Source organism: Asterias rubens, chromosome 21 (assembly GCF_902459465.1).
Source record: "Asterias rubens chromosome 21, eAstRub1.3, whole genome shotgun sequence".
In the NCBI taxonomy this organism is placed as follows: domain Eukaryota; kingdom Metazoa; phylum Echinodermata; class Asteroidea; order Forcipulatida; family Asteriidae; genus Asterias; species Asterias rubens.
Window position 1 is genome coordinate 6,931,896 of NC_047082.1, and position 16,968 is coordinate 6,948,863.

Consider the following 16,968-nt stretch of genomic DNA (forward strand, 5'->3'; position numbering starts at 1 on the left):
TCAGGAAAACATATCATGAAAAAAAATCACCAGGCTGGTAAAATAACAACTTTGCAAATGAATTTTCTATGAAACGTAAACAAACTTTACAGAAGTATTGGCTGTGTTTCATAGAAAATTCATCTGCAAAATTCATGCATAGCACCATGTAATAGTTTACACGGTGTGTTGCGCAATATGCCGCTAATCCAGCCAGGAACACCAGGGCGAACCCCTTCTCTTTTCAATAAGTGCACTGGGTTCTTTTACGTGCGTTACACAACACATGGGACCAACGGCTTTACGTCCCATACTAAGGATGAAGCACTGGCTAAGTGTCTTGCTTATGGATACAAGTGTCACGGCTGGGGATTCAAACCCACACTTTGCTGATCAGAAACACCAGAGTTTGAATTTGGTGCTCTTAATCGCTCGGCCACAACACTTCCATTGTAACTCTTTAGACAAAGCTGCTTGCATTGAACCAGAAAACACATTCAGTTCATTTACATATATTTTTGAAGTAATTTTATTATAAACCAAATTCCCTAAAGCCCGGTTTATACTTCCTGCGAATGCGAATGCGATACGAATGGTGACGTCACAAATTCGCAACGAAAAGTTCGCAGCAGTTGAACTTCGCTCAACTCACTTGCGAATATCGCTGCGAAAGGAGGGTTGTGACGTCAAATTCACGTCAAATTCGCTCCGCATTCACATTCGCGTGAAGTATGAACCGGGCTTTAGTCTTTGACTTTTTATTTGGTGATATAATTTAAAAAAAAATAAACCAATATTGAATTTAAAATAATATTTACATATATCAAAATTGAAAATGAAGACACTGACCTGTAGAATCACACTCTCCGGCCACTGAACAATCTGAATATTGAAGATCTCCCCAAAATGGATTGAGAAGTCTGATGTTAATGATCTGTACGGGAGAGGGTTCAAAAACAAATACAAAATCTGGAGGATTGGTACCTGAGTGATTTGCCAGTGGATTTGTTTTTCTTTACAGAACTCAGAAAAGTACCGAGTATACAGTGCTTAAACAGCTAATAAAGGATGATCTCAAATAATTTATAGACATTATAGTTTTCTAATATCTGCAGTCCATATGAAACATAAAAAAATATAACGAGTCTCTTACCTCATGTTAAAACATGGTCAAAATGGGTCTTTCTCCAGAACGCTACAAGCCAAATTTCTGACAAAGGAATCGTGACGTCAGTGGCGGCTATTTGATGTGGAAAATAGCGCCCTCAGTTTGCCAAAGCTCGAGAACTCTGTTCAAACCCAATTAGGGGAAAATCGTCACTGGCGTCAAGGAGTCATTAAAATAGATAAGCCGTTTTTGACTCTCGGCTGAAAAAGCCGCGCAACCGGGTGCATTTTTGAATCGAGTTATTTATTACTAAATGCAAATTTTGAGAGTAAAATGGTTATTAACCGGTATCTGCGATGTCTATTTGGCCATAAAAAGGTAATAGTTGACATATTGAGATCATCCTTTATTGGCTCTTTAATTTCCATCAGTGTAGGGGTAAAAACCAATTTTATTCTCTATTCCGGATGCAAAAACTAACATCTATTAAATCGTTGCGGCGCCCACTGCTAAGGATTCGTCCTGCCTCTAGTGGTTTGCCATATCTGCTCTAGCGATGCAAAGATTGTGGGTTCGAATCACACCCAAATGATTTGCCTATGGATTTCTTTCTTCAGAACTTTGGAAAAATACTTAGTAGCTAAATACAAAAAAGTGTAAGGGCAAAAAATAAATAATGTTTTTAAAGATCTAATGCTTAAAAAAAAAGTATTGCGTCTTTAAAGTGATTAGGGCCTTTGGGCAACCTCTTTCAATTTTTAGTGTTATTTTGTTATTTTATTTGTTATTATTTTGTATGCAATTTGCCAGACATACTGTACAAGGCCTGAAGGCCACTTCAAGGTGGGAGCAAAATTATTATTTGTTTCCAGGGGCGTTGCCAGCAACTCCTAGGGTTGAAACAGGGTTACCTCCATTATTATTACGGATGTTTTAATAAATAAACCAGAAATATAAAAATTATGGAATGCACTACTTACTTTGTTAACGTCCTAGACACCTCTTTATGGTTGAAGAGCACTTTGACAAAGCATTTACATTTCTGCATATCAGATCTTCTGGCTTGTTCCTCTTTCGGACACTCATGGGTTGGTGTAATGACAGCTGTGTTACTTAGCTCTGGAGTTATCAATGGCTCACCTAGATAACAATAATAATAATATCGAAGTCTTATGTAGCGCACGTGTATCTACCGAACAAGGTACTCAAGGCGCTGAGTATATACAAACTTTCAGAAAGATAGGTTATGGCAGTGATGAATTATGAGACCCAATTATTTAGCACCTTATAAGGGTTTACAAGGTGCTACAGCACATACAGCAGCCACAGGAACACCAGGGCAAACCCTTTCTCTTTTCTGCACTGGGTTCTTTTACTGGCGATATACAACACATGGGACCACCGGCTTTACGTCCCATCCGAAGGATGAAGCAATGGTAAAGTGTCTTGCTTAAGAACAGAAGTGTCAAGGCTGGGAATTAGAACCCACACTCTGCTGATCAGAAACACCCGAGTTTGAATTCGGTGCTCTTAACTGCTTGTCTACGACACTTCCACAGGTAGTCAAATAAAACACACATTGGTATCCACATCAAACAGACAAATTTAATTATTGACCCCTTGCACGCACGTCACATGCGGCGACTGTGCCATGCTCACCTTTTTAGATAGATAGATAGATAGATAGATAAAAGGTTTATTGACAATAGCCATCACAGCATAAAAACTGAATTGCAACTATTTTGGTGGTTAATAGGTTTACGTGTATAAATGGCGCATTCAAGAGATTATTCTGATAATGACGACAGGTGAATTCGGTCAATTGCCCACAAAGTGAGAGTACATGTACAGTAGGTATGCTATTTAACTAAGACAGAATAGCTTCTATGTGAACTTAACTGCCTTCCGAGGGATGCAACTTCTAACAATACTAATACCTTAGCATAGGGGTTCCATAAAATAGTAACACAGGGGACATACACGTCCTCATGTTGAACTTCAGTAGTACAAAGACTGTGATCCAAATAATGTGAACTACAAGGCTTTTTAACCTTTCAGAGCACACTGACCGAGGCGTCGAGCAGAACCAACCGGCTCTTCTCAGAGCCAACGCTACCGGAAAAAGAGATTTTTACATGGTGTCACCGAAAACCTTCCTTAGTGTTTCTTCCACCATGCATAGCCTCAAGTTTTATCTCAGTAATCTTACCTGGACGACGTCTGCACTTGAGCATCTTTTCTTGGACAGTAGATTTGACTTCATCTTCATTGAAGTTATATTCTGGTTTAACAGGTTTAGGAACTGCTCCAGAATCAGCAGTGTCGTCTTCCTCCGGATTGTCCTCATCCTCGGCTAGATTTTCCTGAGAACCTCTGCGTTTCTTCTTCTTTTTAGCTTTCTGTATGAAAACAAAGTACAGAATGGGTAATTATTGAGGGGAGAAAGTGTTCCAAAGTCCTATTATGTGTACTACATTTACTTGCTAATCATCACTACTAAAGCAAACATCAATATGATAAAGTGTCTTGCTTGTAACAGTCTTCCATATCATGACCCCCAAACTGTATACCAAAGCGTATTTATATTTATTTATTGTATATATAAGCTGGTTGTTAATCTACGCAGATTCAATACCTGATTTCCACATTTTTCAATAGATGCATATTTATTTATATTTTTTATATTTGTTAAAGGCAGTGGACACTGATGGTAATTACTCAAAATAATTATCAGCATAAAACCCTTCTTGGTAACGAGTAATGTATAGTATAAAACATTGTGAGAAACGGCTCCCTCTGAAGTAATGTAGTTTTCGAGACAAAAGTAATTTTCCACGAATTTGATTTTGAGACCTCAGATTTAGAATTTCAGATCTCGAAATCAATTATCTGAAAGCACACAACTTCATGTGACAAGGGTGTTTTTTTCTTTCACTGTTATCGCGCAACTTTGACGACCGAATGACCTCACATTTTCACAGGTTTGTTAGGCCCTATTTTATGCAAATGTTGAGATACATCAAGTGAGAAGGCTTGTCTTTGACAGTTACTAATAGTGTCCAGTGTTTTTAAGCCAGGTTTGTGCTCCACCCATTAATTTTATTTTATTATTATTCTATTTATTTATTTTTTCCTTTTTATTATAATTTTGTTGTGGTTGTAGTTGTGATATGTAATGGGGTTTTAATTTGGTTTTAATTATGTTGACTTCTAAATGTAACATTTTAAAACTCTTTGTTATTTGACTGCAATTCAGCCTTTGGCTGCGAATGTCATTTGATTACAAAAACAAAAATACAAATTAAAAAAACAAACAAACAAACAAACAATTACTTTCAGTTTGCTATATTCTTTTCAGGTGGCTAGTTGGGTTCAGGTCGCTCAACCTCCTCCCAATAATCTTTAAATAAAACAATTACCTTTAGTTTATTATTTTCTTTCCAGGTAGCGAGTTGGGTTCAGGTCGCTCAACCTCCCCGCGATAATCCTCAAATAAAACAATTACTTTCAGTTTATTATTTTCTTTCCAGGTGGCTAGTTGGGTTCGATATCGCTCACCCTACCCCCGATAATCCTCAAATAAAACAATTACCTTCAGTTTATTATTTTCTTTCCAGGTGGCTAGTTGGGTTCAGGTCGCTCACCCTACCCCCGATAATCCTCAAATAAAACAATTACCTTCAGTTTATTATTTTCTTTCCAGGTGGCTAGTTGGGTTCAGGTCGCTCACCCTACCCCCGACAATCCTCAAATAAAACAATTACCTTTAGTTTATTATTTTCTTTCCAGGTGGCTAGTTGGGTTCGATATCGCTCAACATCCCCGCGATAATCCTCAAATAAAACAATTACTTTCAGTTTATTATTTTCTTTCCAGGTGACTAGTTGGGTTCAGGTCGCTCACCCTACCCCCGATAATCCTCAAATAAAACAATTACCTTTAGTTTATTATTTTCTTTCCAGGTGGCGAGTTGGGTTCAGGTCGCTCACCCTACCCCCGATAATCCTCAAATAAAACAATTACCTTCAGTTTATGATTTTCTTTCCAGGTGGCGAGTTGGGTTCAGGTCGCTCACCCTACCCCTGATAATCCTCAAATAAAACAATTACCTTCAGTTTATGATTTTCTTTCCAGGTGGCTAGTTGGGTTCGATATCGCTCAACCTCCCCGCGATAATCCTCCTCATAATCCCCTCTCATCTGATCAACCTCTTCCTCCTGGATGGCCTTCCATACTGCTTGATCCTCTGCCCTATTGCTGTCTTCCCTGAAAACAAAAAATCCATGATAGACTGTCATTTAGCCTCAACACTTTGTTCACAATCTTTTAAGTTATTGGGGCCGATCATAAAAAGAGTTAGGGCTACTTAGGACTAGTCCTAGGAGATATTAAAAACTTCTACTAGTCCTAAGTTAGGACGAGTAACTCTTCCCAAGACGAGATAAGACAAGGCTTAACTCTTAGTGAAACCCACCCCTGGACATGCTTGGCAATTGTCAAAGACCAGGGGCTGATTTCACAAACAGTTAGGACTTGTCCTAACTTAGGACTAGTCCTAGTAGATATTAAAAACTTAAGGCTAGTCCTAAGTTAGGACGAGTAACTCATCCTAACTTGAGATAAGACTAGTCTTAACTCTTAGTTATTGTCAAAGACCAGTATTCTCACCTGGTGTATCCAAGCACATGCATAAAATAAAAAATCTGTGAAATTTTGACACATGTATGTGCAGCACAGAGGATAGGCCAAAGAGCAACCTTTGATCGACCTCTTACTGAGGGTGTCTTCTCAAATGACACCATGTGCATAGACTCGTCGCAAACACCCATTGCGCAAGCGCTTGTTGTTGAATGGGGTGCATGTTGGTCTAGCTAGACCAGCATGCACCTCATTACTCGCCTAACGTGCACAGACTGAGTATTTGCCATAATGTCTAAAACACAATGGGCAACCCACACAATAACCCTGAGCTAACCAACCACAGGTCTCCTTTCAGGAGAGCCAATCAGAGCGTTGATTGACTCTACACTGAAGCCCCTTATAACCCCTATAAATAAGCCCACTTCTCTCTTATCTCTTCAGTCTCCTGTTGATGACTAGAGCAAGCTAGTAAACACGTTGAGACCAATTCAAAAAAATGACTCTGCGGTAGTACAATTAATTACTATCCTATAAGCTAAAGTAGTAGTCCCAGCCAATTTTCTATACATTCCGCCCAGGTAGTGGTCAAAAAGCAGGACAGTTCTTGCAGAACTGAGAAGTCTCCTGAACATCCGATAAATTTACTTTGCAGTAGTGAAATAAAGAAAGATAGTTCTCCAAGAACAAACTCTACCTGGCAAGTAGATACACACATGGTGTTTACTGCAAACCAAATATATAAGGTCTACATGTATAATGTCTATTGCGGTCATGAATACTTCTTAAAGCCATTGGACCCTTTCGGTAAACAGTGTTGTCCAAGGCCCACACTTTGTGTACCACAACTTCTATATCAAATAACAAACCTGTGAAAATTTAGGCTCAATCGGTCATTGGAGTCGGGAGAAAACAACGGAAAAACCCACCCTTGTTTCTGCACGTTTCGCCGTGTCATGACATGTGTTTAAAATAAATCCAACATTCTCGTTAACAAGAATTTAAATTGTTTTGCTGTTTTCTCAAAAAGTAAAGCATTTCATGGAATAATATTTCAAGAGAAGTCTTTCACCATTGCCTTCTGTAAACCCTGTAAGTTATTTGTAAATCTGTGAACTTTTTTTTTTTTTCTGAACCGAAAGGGTCCAATGGCTTTAAGACTAGCAGCTTACTTATGGATGCTGAGTTTGACTGGGGTGTTATTGCAGCCTTGTTCTTCTCTCAGTGCCTTCACATCTTTCCAGACTTTTAGAATATTCCGTAGTAACTGACGATCCTGAAGAAGCTCATTGTCTCGTAGTCTTGTTGTTTCCCTGCAATGACAAGAAATCTGTAGTAATGAATGGGGAAAACCAGAGAGAAAGGAGAGTGGACCCGACTAGCATGCTCTAGTCATCGTCAAAAGAATATGGCCACACTTTTATACCTGATCTCATTCTTGTAGTCCATCATTCTCCGAGAGATCTGGTCTACAACGGATGTTTCTGGATCCAGCTTACGAGACTTCAACTCTTGCAGTTGGCCTTGTAGGTTACGCACAGCAACCTTCAATGCTTGGAGCTGAAATGTAGAAAAATATTGAAAATTTATGATTGAGTCTTACAAGCACTGGACATAATTACTCAAAATAATTGTTAGCATAAAAACTTACTTGGTAACGAGCAATGGAGAGCTGTTGGTAGTATAAAGCATTGTGAGAAATATACAAATATAGTTTTTGAGAAAGAGACAACTTCTCACTCAAAATATTAAAGTACTGAAGCCTTTTTTAGGCATCTGAAAGCACACAAGTGCAACAAGGGTGTTTTTTTTCATATTCTCTAGTAACTTTGATGACCAATTGAGTCAAAAACTTTGACAGATTTTTTATTTTATGGATATGTTGGGATACATTCACACCAAGTGAGAATACTGGTCTTTGACAATACCGAAGGTGTCAAGTGTCTTTAAACTGTGGTTGAGTTAATCACCTTCTCACTCAAATACTGAGCAGTATTTTTCTGTTTCCTCTTGAGAAACTGGTTGTACATCTGCTGCAGTCTGGATGCCAATACATGCTCTTTACTGAATAGAGAGTGATGTGTGAAGACCAGTTTGTTGACGTCGACATCTAGCTGGTATTGTGCACCTAGATTGTAGCCTAGGCCATCGATGTAGCGATGGTCAAATTCAACTGTCACTGCCTAGTGAAGAGAAGTGGAGAAATAACATTATCAGATTAAAGGGTTTTGATACCTTTTGTAGATCAAGTTTTTAGCTATGATATGAATCCCTACTCACTGTGAAGGAAGATGTACATATAGCCCGGGCACGATGCAAAAATAGGCATCGTTTACTATTTTGTTTTTTAGGAAGTGACAAACCTTTCATGAGGTTTTAATGAAGTGAAACCTTTGAAGGCAGGTCTGGGTTATTTTTATGAAGTGACACATGAGTCTAGGAATTAACTACTCAACAAAATAGTCGCAGACAGTTCTGAGCAAAGCCCTGTAAATGCGAGTGCGAAGCAAATTCTTTAAATTTTTCAGCCGTGACGCAAGGAAGTTCGCTTCGCACAAAGCATACACAGAAACCAGGCTTCACTGAAGAATTCAACTTTCTTTTGATAGTAAACTTTAAAACCAAAATAGCTAGTAGTATCATAAACAACAGTTTTTTCAATTTCGAATGTGATTTTCTATAAATACGAAGTGGGGCTGAATCATCAAAACGGCACAAATATCTTACCTTCCTAAAGACTAATTGTAAAGCTGGTTCTCGGTCTTCATTACTCAGTATTCTAGGTCTTGTTGGTGTCTCCTTCAACGGATCTGGTAACACTTTTATACGACCATCATCACCAAACCATCCCTTACCCTGATTGGGGAAAACAAATTATCAGTTTATACGACCATCATCACCGAACCATCCCTTACCCTGATTGGGAAAAACAAATTATCAACAGGAGCCAAAAGACACATCCACCAAGGCCGGCCAATCATTACAATTTTCTGAGGTTTGTGAAAAGGCCCAGGATTGTAATTCACAAAAAGTTAGTCTTATCACAAGTTACATGTTGGACGAATTACTCGGCCTAACTTACACTAGGACTAGCCTTAAGTTTTAAATATCTCCAAGGACTAGTCCTACATGTACATGTAAGTTAGGACTAGTCGTAACTCTTTGTGAAAACGACCCCTTGTATGATTGTGTTAAAACGACTTACTTTGAATTTCATGAAGTATGGACAATCTTTCCAGCCAATAAAATCTGCTAAGCATGTTTTCCTTAAAGGACAGGTATATGTTTGGTTATCACTCTTAAAATGAATGGCAATAAAAACTAACTTGTTTAGAGGTACACCAGCTTTCGATAGTGTAAAGCATTTTGAGAATTCATTTTGAAGTAATCTGGTTATGAAAACCGTTTTTTTAGAGAAGCGATACTGACAGTAAATTCTCTCAGATTTTGTATTCCAATTACATACTGTTCTTCCTGCTTGAACAAAATTGCTCCGGATTTGTTTGTGATATCTCACTTGTTAGTTTGATTGTATATATCTATATTTATATAGAATCTTTCTGGATCCTTTCCTTAATCCCTTTCCCCCTCTCTTTTTCTATAAATGGATATGTATTTGTTTGTACTTGTTTTATGCCTCTGAAGAAGGTCCGGATTGGATCGAAAGCTAAGGCCATCTACCCTATTCATTATATATTTATATAGAATGATAACAATCAAACGGTTCAAAAAACCAAAGGTATACTCCCTTCAATGAAAAGGTAATTTAAAAATTGAATCCTCGACAATCTGTTCAGGGTTCCTGTTTAAAAGTTCATACTCAAGTTTTCTTCAAGGAGAAAAGCAAATTTCATGGAACATCAAGATAAAACTTGATACAAACCTTATCAGGGCGATTTAGCAGTCTGTGTTCCATGATATTCTGATTACGGGTTGAGATCTCCGGTCTGACACCAACGTAGAATCCTTCATCTTCAAGATATCGAGGCTCCGTCTCACCTTCAATCTTCTCGTCAGTAGGAACTGATGAGCAAAGTAGCAACATTGAGAGAAGATTAGTCATCAAAGAACCACTGTTTAGATATCAAAACCTACACATTTACTCCTTAAAGGCACTGGACACTATTGGCAATTACTCAAAATAATTGCTAGCATACAAATTTCCAAAAACCAAAGGTATTGACCGATCGATGCATGCAACGCTGCACGCTGCTCAGCTTCGCCAACATTGCTAGTCACCATGGATCTTGTCGCAAATACCATTGTGCAAATGCAGACTGTTGAATGAGGTGCATTGTGGGATAGATATGGATCAAATTTGGACACCAGCTAGACCACAATGCACCTAATTCCAAGCTTTACGCACGCGCCCCAGTATTTGCGAAAAGGTCTTTGGTCACTTGAAGTGCAATATTTTGCACACAATGAAATAGACAAATCATTGTCTTTTTAACTTTTTATGTGAATAAAGTGTCTTCCTTAAAGCCATTGGACCCTTTCGGTAAACAGTGTTGTCCACGGCCCACACTTTGTGTACCACAACTTCTATATCAAATAATAAACCTGTGAAAAGTTAGGCTCAATCGGTCATCGGAGTCGGGAGAAAACAACGGAAAAACCCACCCTTGTTTCCGCGCGTTTCGCCGTGTCATGACATGTGTTTCAAATAAATCCGTAATTCTCGTTAACGAGAATTTATATTGTTTTGCTGTTTTCTCAAAAAGTAAAGCATTTCATGGAATAATATTTCAAGAGAAGTCTTTCACCATTGCCTTCTGTAAACCCTGTAAGTTATTTGTAAATCTGTGAACTTTTTTTTTTTTTCTGAACCGAAAGGGTCCAAGGCTTTAACAATTCAAACAATCACATGACAATGCTTAGAACACTGACCATTACAACTAAACAGGAACTGAATCCTTAAAACGGCGCAGATAATAGGTGACTGTAAGTGTGATTGACTCAGAAACTGCACGACTGGGTGTAATGTATATTAAATAGACAAGGTTTTTCACTGCAATATTACCTATCTTTCTGGAAGTTTGTATATTACAAAGCGCCTTGAGTACCTTGTTTGGTAGATACATGCGCTATATAAGACTTTGATATTATTTTTTATAAAAACCAATTATTATTATTATTTTTAAAACTCACTCATGGATACACTTGGGATGAAATAATATCCCTTCTCTAAATCTTCTCTATCTCTTAACGCAATAAACTCAGGACCCTTCATCTCGGTTGGGAAGTCCTTCCAATTATCACGATCTAAGAAAAACTCAGACAGCAATGGCTTCTCTTCATCTTTCTTCTCCTCCGTTCCCGGTTTGGTTCCTTGGCGAGGGGTCTCAGCCTTCTTGGCAGGAGTGATGTCAGCTTCCTGGGCACTGGGACCGGGTTGGTCTTCTTGGGGGACGTCGTCTTGTGGTTTGGGTGGCTCTTCCGGCTCGGGATCAAAGTTACGGGTAAAGAAGTCATAGATTTCCTCCTCAGTTGGTAAGATCGATTGCTGTTGACAGGGGAATGGAGATACAAATGTCAAAACAAAAATAATGAGACGAGAATTATTTTATAAGAGTAATGCTATTTTTAGTTTTAACTGATTGAAATAGGATCTGGGACATTTTAATATAATGTACTGCAATACTCAATTTAGAGTTGTGATTTTTTCCCAAGAAGATTTTGTGCCCTGATGTCAAATAGAATGTTGTACAAAGTTACATGTTCATCTTTCTCAAAGGTTTGACAAGAATACATTGACAAGGGCCCAATTTCATAGAGTGCTTAAATAGAAAATATTGCTGGACATTTTTCAGCTAAGCAGAAATGAGCATGATACCAGTTACAAGTTATACATGTGACTATGGTAGTTTGGTTGGTATCCCTATTCTCATAAGCATAATGTTGTTGTGCTTGGTTGTTTTTTTCTGCTTAAAGGGTCTGGGTGCTTTTTTATGTCCACAAATTTAACTTTTTACATGAGTTGAAAATAATGATGGTAGAAAGTACCTCAAATGTTACATGATGAGGTGCTGTAGTTTTTGCAAAATGATTAAAACAATGTAATAGACAGTTTTCTTTATTGTCGTGACTGGTTCTACTCATTCCTAAAAGAACTACAGCACCTCAGCAAATTTTAAAGAGAAGCTTTCTACCATCATTATCTTCAAACCGTGTAAGTTAATTGTAAATCTGCTTCATGTAAAAAGTACCCAAGTCCTTCAAGAAGCTCTATGAAATTGGGAGAAGGTGGATGTCTAGATTCTTCACCTGTGCTTTGATGGCTTTGAAGGCAGCTTTCCATTGGTTCTTGGCTATTATTGACTGCTGCAGAATGGCATCTTCTTCCTCTTCTTCTTTGGTCAGCTAATGCAGGACAAAGAAACACAGAATTACGAGCACTTGGTGATAAACTTTTAATCCGATATGGCAACATTTGCATCCTGCAATCAGGAAGATTTTGTACAGCAATCAGGGAGAAAAAAGTGTCCACCATCAGGGAGTATATATTTGGTTTGCGGTAACACCATGTGTGTATCTACTTGCCAGGTAGAGTTTGTTCTTTAAAGAACTGTCTTGCTTTATTCTACTATTAGCTTTTTAAACTATTACTCGGGCGGATGGTATAGAAAATTGGCTGCCATTACTACTTTAGTGTATAAACGATGTGACCTACAGTATGTTTACATTCAAACCGCCCTCTGTTGACAAAACACTCTATACGTCATGTTTCGCCGGGCACTGAGTTGCGCAGTTACAGTAAGATTACGTACACTTTCTAGCTGGCTGCCAAAACACAAAGGTTTTGCCCGGCGGTATGCGCGCGAATCATGTTATGGTTTTCGTGTGACGTCAGAGGTCACATCGTCTGTAGGATCGCGATTAACTGTACTACCGCGAAGTCAGTTCGTAAATTGGTCTCAATGTTTCGACTAGCTTGCTCTAGTCATCATCAGGGAGCTTTCAAATTCGTTCATTAAAACAAGGACAAACTTGTTATTTGCAGAATCAGGGCGAGTTTCACAGTTATTAAACTGATTCATTAAAATTCTGTTTGTGAATCAACTTCTGAAAAATCACCTTAAAAAAAGGCTCTAAAATGGCACCATATTCGGTTTATAACTAGCAGGTATGAAGTGTACATTGTGTGTGATTATAACTGCTATTCAAATGCCATATTATGACCGTATCCACTACTAATCAATATTCATGAACTTGGATCTTATTGGGTGGGTGGGTGTTGGGAAGCCCCCCCCCCCCTCCCTCAAGCGTTGTACAGCCTTTTTGTACACTTTGTGCAACTGACTATCCGCATGTATACTCAATACAAATTGAAAAACCGTGATATATCAAGCTTGTTGATCTATTGAGAGATACAAACAGATGACTTACAAATTTTGGATCGTCGAATCTTGTAGCCATGTCCCTTGCTCTCATCCCTCTGAGCATGCGAGACGGGGCATCCTTATCAGGGTCCTTCTCCACTTCTTCTCTCATCGTCTCTTCTGCCTTCTCCTACATGGTGGACAACAAACAAGCCAGTTTTGTTAATTAAAGGCACGTACTAAATAATAATAATAATAAAAAACATTTATAAGGTGCCAAAATCCAGCAAAATGAGGTGCTCAAGGCGCACAAGAGGGGAAGCCACACACAGCAAGGAAAATAAGACATAGACCAATTACACATAAGCCACATTAAACAATGTGGTTTTTAACTTAATCTTGAAAGGATCAAGACTAGACATGTTGTGAATTTGAAGAGGTAAATCATTTCAGAGTGTGGGTCCATTTTGGGAAAATGACAGTTCACCCCATGATTTACTACTCTTGGGAACCTGTAACATGCAAGTATTAGAAGATCAGAGAGATCGTACAGAAGTATATGCTTTTACCAAAGAAATGTTATATACATGTATAGGAGCAGAACCATAAATGCAATGAAAGATAAGCAACAGAAGTTTGAAAGTAATACGAGATTCGACTGGTAGCCAGTGTAGTGACTTCAGAACCGGTGTAATGTGAGTGTGTTTCCTGGTAAGAGTGACAATGTGAGCAGCTGCATATTGCAATTTTTGTAGTTTACATGTACTGTACATGTATCTCTTTGGAACTCCTTGCCCGGTGCATGTTTCCCTCCACCCTACAATCTAAGAGGAACATCAGTTCCTACCTTCAGCTCCCCCCCCCCCCCCCCCCCCCCCGAGTTATTTTCACATTCATTAATTTGTCTTCTTGTAGCCCCATACAAAGAGTGGCTTTAAGCCTTATGTGTTTCAGGTAAACTTGCATAATTATTTTTTTTTTTAAATTACTTAAAACAACTGACTTGGTAATGAGCCATGGAGAGCTGTTGATAGCATAAAACACTATGAGAAACGGCTTTCTATGAAGTAGTGTCATTGTTTTAGAAAGACGTAATTTTTAACTCAAACATAAAAAGACTATGGGGCTGAAGCCCTTTTTTAGGTGTCTGAAAGCACATACATTTTGTGCAGCAAGGGTGTTTTTCCATTAAGGACTTGGGTACTTTTTTTTAACACAAAACACAATGTCCAAAGATTTACATTAAGCTTACACCGTTTGAAGATAATGATAGAAGAAAGCTTCCCTTAAAAATATTACTTGCTGAGGTGCTGAGGTTTTGAGGAATGAGTCAAACAAGTAACAAAAATAATTTTTGTCTCAGCGCGACGACAATTAACTGGTATATGTTTGACATGCTTAAAACTAAAGATACATTTTTTGTGTGACAAAGTTTACTCATTAAAAAAAAAATACAGCACCTCAGCACGTAATATTTTAAGGGAAGCGTTCTACCATCATTATCTTCAAACTGTGTGAGTTTAATGTATATCTGTGGACATTATGTTTTGTGTCCTACAAAAAATACCCAGTCATCGATTTCACCAAACTCTTCCTAACTTAGGATTAGTCTTAGGACTCAGGACGAGTCCAAGCCCTGCACTGTAACATGTAAACCTTAAGATTAATCCTAAGGTAACTCCTCCTTACTCGAGATAGAACTAATCCTAGCGTTTCGTGAAATCGGCTGCAGACCCTTCAAGGACTAGATCTTACCTTAGCCTTCATGACTTTCATTCTGATTCTTTCTCTTATGGATGCATTGATGAGGCTGCTCGTTGGTTTAGCAGTAACTACCCCAGTCTGTGCGGCTATCACTGCTTCTTCCATACTCATCGGTTCTGATGAACAATAATATAAAGGAGGTAATTGGATTAAAAGGCACTGGCACTATTGGTTATTACTCAAAATAATTGTTAGCATAAAAACTTACTTGGTAACGAGCAATGGAGAGCTGTTGATAGTTAAAAACATTGTGAGAAACGGCTCCCTCTGAAGTAACTGTAGTTTTTGAGAAAGGTAATTCTCACTCCAATATTAAAAGACTACATGCCTCAAAACTATATACTCTGACTTAGCCAGGGAAATTCGAAAGATTTGACAAGTGAAAGTGTTTGGAGCACTTATAGCTTTTTGTACGTAAGGGGCGCAATATAAATTTTAAACATTATTATTATTATCATAGCATCAACTCTTACGGCTAGATGAGATAAGAACGACTGTAAGGGTAGATCTACTACAGAAGCGACACTCTTACGAACAGCATCAAAGTTGCTGATCCAATAACATATTAATTTCAATGAAAAGCTCTGTTGAACAATGTTCCTAAATTATTAGTAACTTAAACTCGGCATGCAAATATTATAACTTGGTATCCATCTTTGGTTGCCCAGCAAACGGACAAACGAAAGCCTACCGTAGAGTTTTCCAGTTCCCCTTCAATTCAGGCATGCTTCAATTCATCACTTGTTTTCCTTATCATGCTTATATACAAAGATTACAAGCCACTAAATTCCCATTATTCTCCCCAAATTCTCGGGAGTTGGGAAAAATCGTGATGTAAACAATAACATCAATGCTACCTCCTGACCTAAATCACTGCTGTCGCTCCTTGAATTTATGACTAAATCATAAAATTTGTCAAAGTGTGCACTGCCGACTGCACACTGTGCAAAATGCATTATTTTTCTTGTTCTTGTCGGGCTGGAGACATGGCCATCTGTGTTTATATTATTAAGGAAGAAACTTCTGCGGAGTATAAACACAAGGCGTCGCCGGACACGTGCGTTGTGTGCAAGTACATGTACATCAATGCATAAGGCTGTACATGAACTATACCAGATTGACCGAACTGGTATGCACCATTCCAACCCCCTCTGTACCGCATTGGTTTATTAGTTTTCCGTGGGAGTAAGAATTTAAAAAATAATTTTAAGCACAACCTCTTTTTTATCGAAGCGCATAATGATCTCTCAGATGTGGGGTGTCTTTGATCTGTTGTTTTTGCATTTGGGGTCGAACGAATAACAGTTGACTAAATTGAGAACAAAATTGTCCGTTCTTGCTGCAGTAATAGACACCGCGATATAGATTTAGCTTTTTGCGTACGTTCTGCAGAATATCTCGTACCACCGTACTCAGAGGTGAAAATGCGTACATGGTACGCAAAATGCATACAGGTTGGCAGGTCTGCATTCACATCAAGAATCTTTATCTTCGCAGGTATCCATTTACTCCCGGGTGAAGAGAAGAATTTTATGGTTTAGCTTCTCACACAAGAACACATGTGTCAAGGCCAGGATTTGTAACATCAGTAAGCCTGGAGTTTGTCCTGCTTTTTATGCTCTTACCTTTGTTTTCCCTCCTTCCTTTGGGCCGTTTCTTTTTCCCCTTGCCCACTGCGGTGCCCTCCTCCTGCTCAGCTCTATCCTTGGTTCTATCCAAGATCTCTGGTATGGTATCTGCTGCCCTCGCTTGCTCTGCGGCAAAACCCTTGAGTTTCTTCTTGGGTACTCTGCTTGGTTTCCTGTCATCATCATCAACGGGTTGGACAGCTTTGGACAACTAGAGTGCCATAACACAATGAATTAGGTGATGTCTGATGCTTTGCATAGTGTGGAAAGTAAGCAGTAATTATAACCGGTAAACCTGAGGTACATTACAACCATGCGTGGGACAACATGCTTCCGAGCAACAGTAATCAAGTTTACTTTTGTTGTTCCTGACCCACATCAAGTTGTTCTTTGTTGTTCTGTCCAGTTGTTTCCCTCAGTTGATTTACTCCCCATGCCTGCATGCTCCTCTTAAATTCGTTCCTTTTTTTGCTCATCTAGTTGCCCTCCTGTCAGGTTTTTTGCTGGTTTATTTATTGTATTCGTTATT

At 38.6% G+C, this 16,968-nt stretch overlaps 1 protein-coding gene across 1 annotated transcript in view; it reads right to left on the reverse strand.

The window, feature by feature from the left end:
* LOC117304544 (coiled-coil and C2 domain-containing protein 2A-like) overlaps window positions 1–16,968 on the reverse strand; it is a 38,965-nt gene that overhangs the window by 18,391 nt on the left and 3,606 nt on the right. Inside the window, exons 5-18 of the mRNA XM_033789066.1 lie at window positions 16,437–16,650; window positions 14,803–14,927; window positions 13,115–13,237; window positions 11,993–12,088; window positions 10,877–11,231; window positions 9,609–9,748; window positions 8,453–8,581; window positions 7,696–7,908; window positions 7,152–7,285; window positions 6,898–7,038; window positions 5,197–5,353; window positions 3,297–3,486; window positions 2,068–2,227; window positions 829–913 (exon numbers count right to left, since the gene is read on the reverse strand). Of these exons, the coding sequence (XP_033644957.1) occupies window positions 829–913; window positions 2,068–2,227; window positions 3,297–3,486; window positions 5,197–5,353; window positions 6,898–7,038; window positions 7,152–7,285; window positions 7,696–7,908; window positions 8,453–8,581; window positions 9,609–9,748; window positions 10,877–11,231; window positions 11,993–12,088; window positions 13,115–13,237; window positions 14,803–14,927; window positions 16,437–16,650 (2,262 nt within the window). The remainder of the gene's footprint in view (window positions 1–828; window positions 914–2,067; window positions 2,228–3,296; window positions 3,487–5,196; window positions 5,354–6,897; window positions 7,039–7,151; window positions 7,286–7,695; window positions 7,909–8,452; window positions 8,582–9,608; window positions 9,749–10,876; window positions 11,232–11,992; window positions 12,089–13,114; window positions 13,238–14,802; window positions 14,928–16,436; window positions 16,651–16,968) is intronic.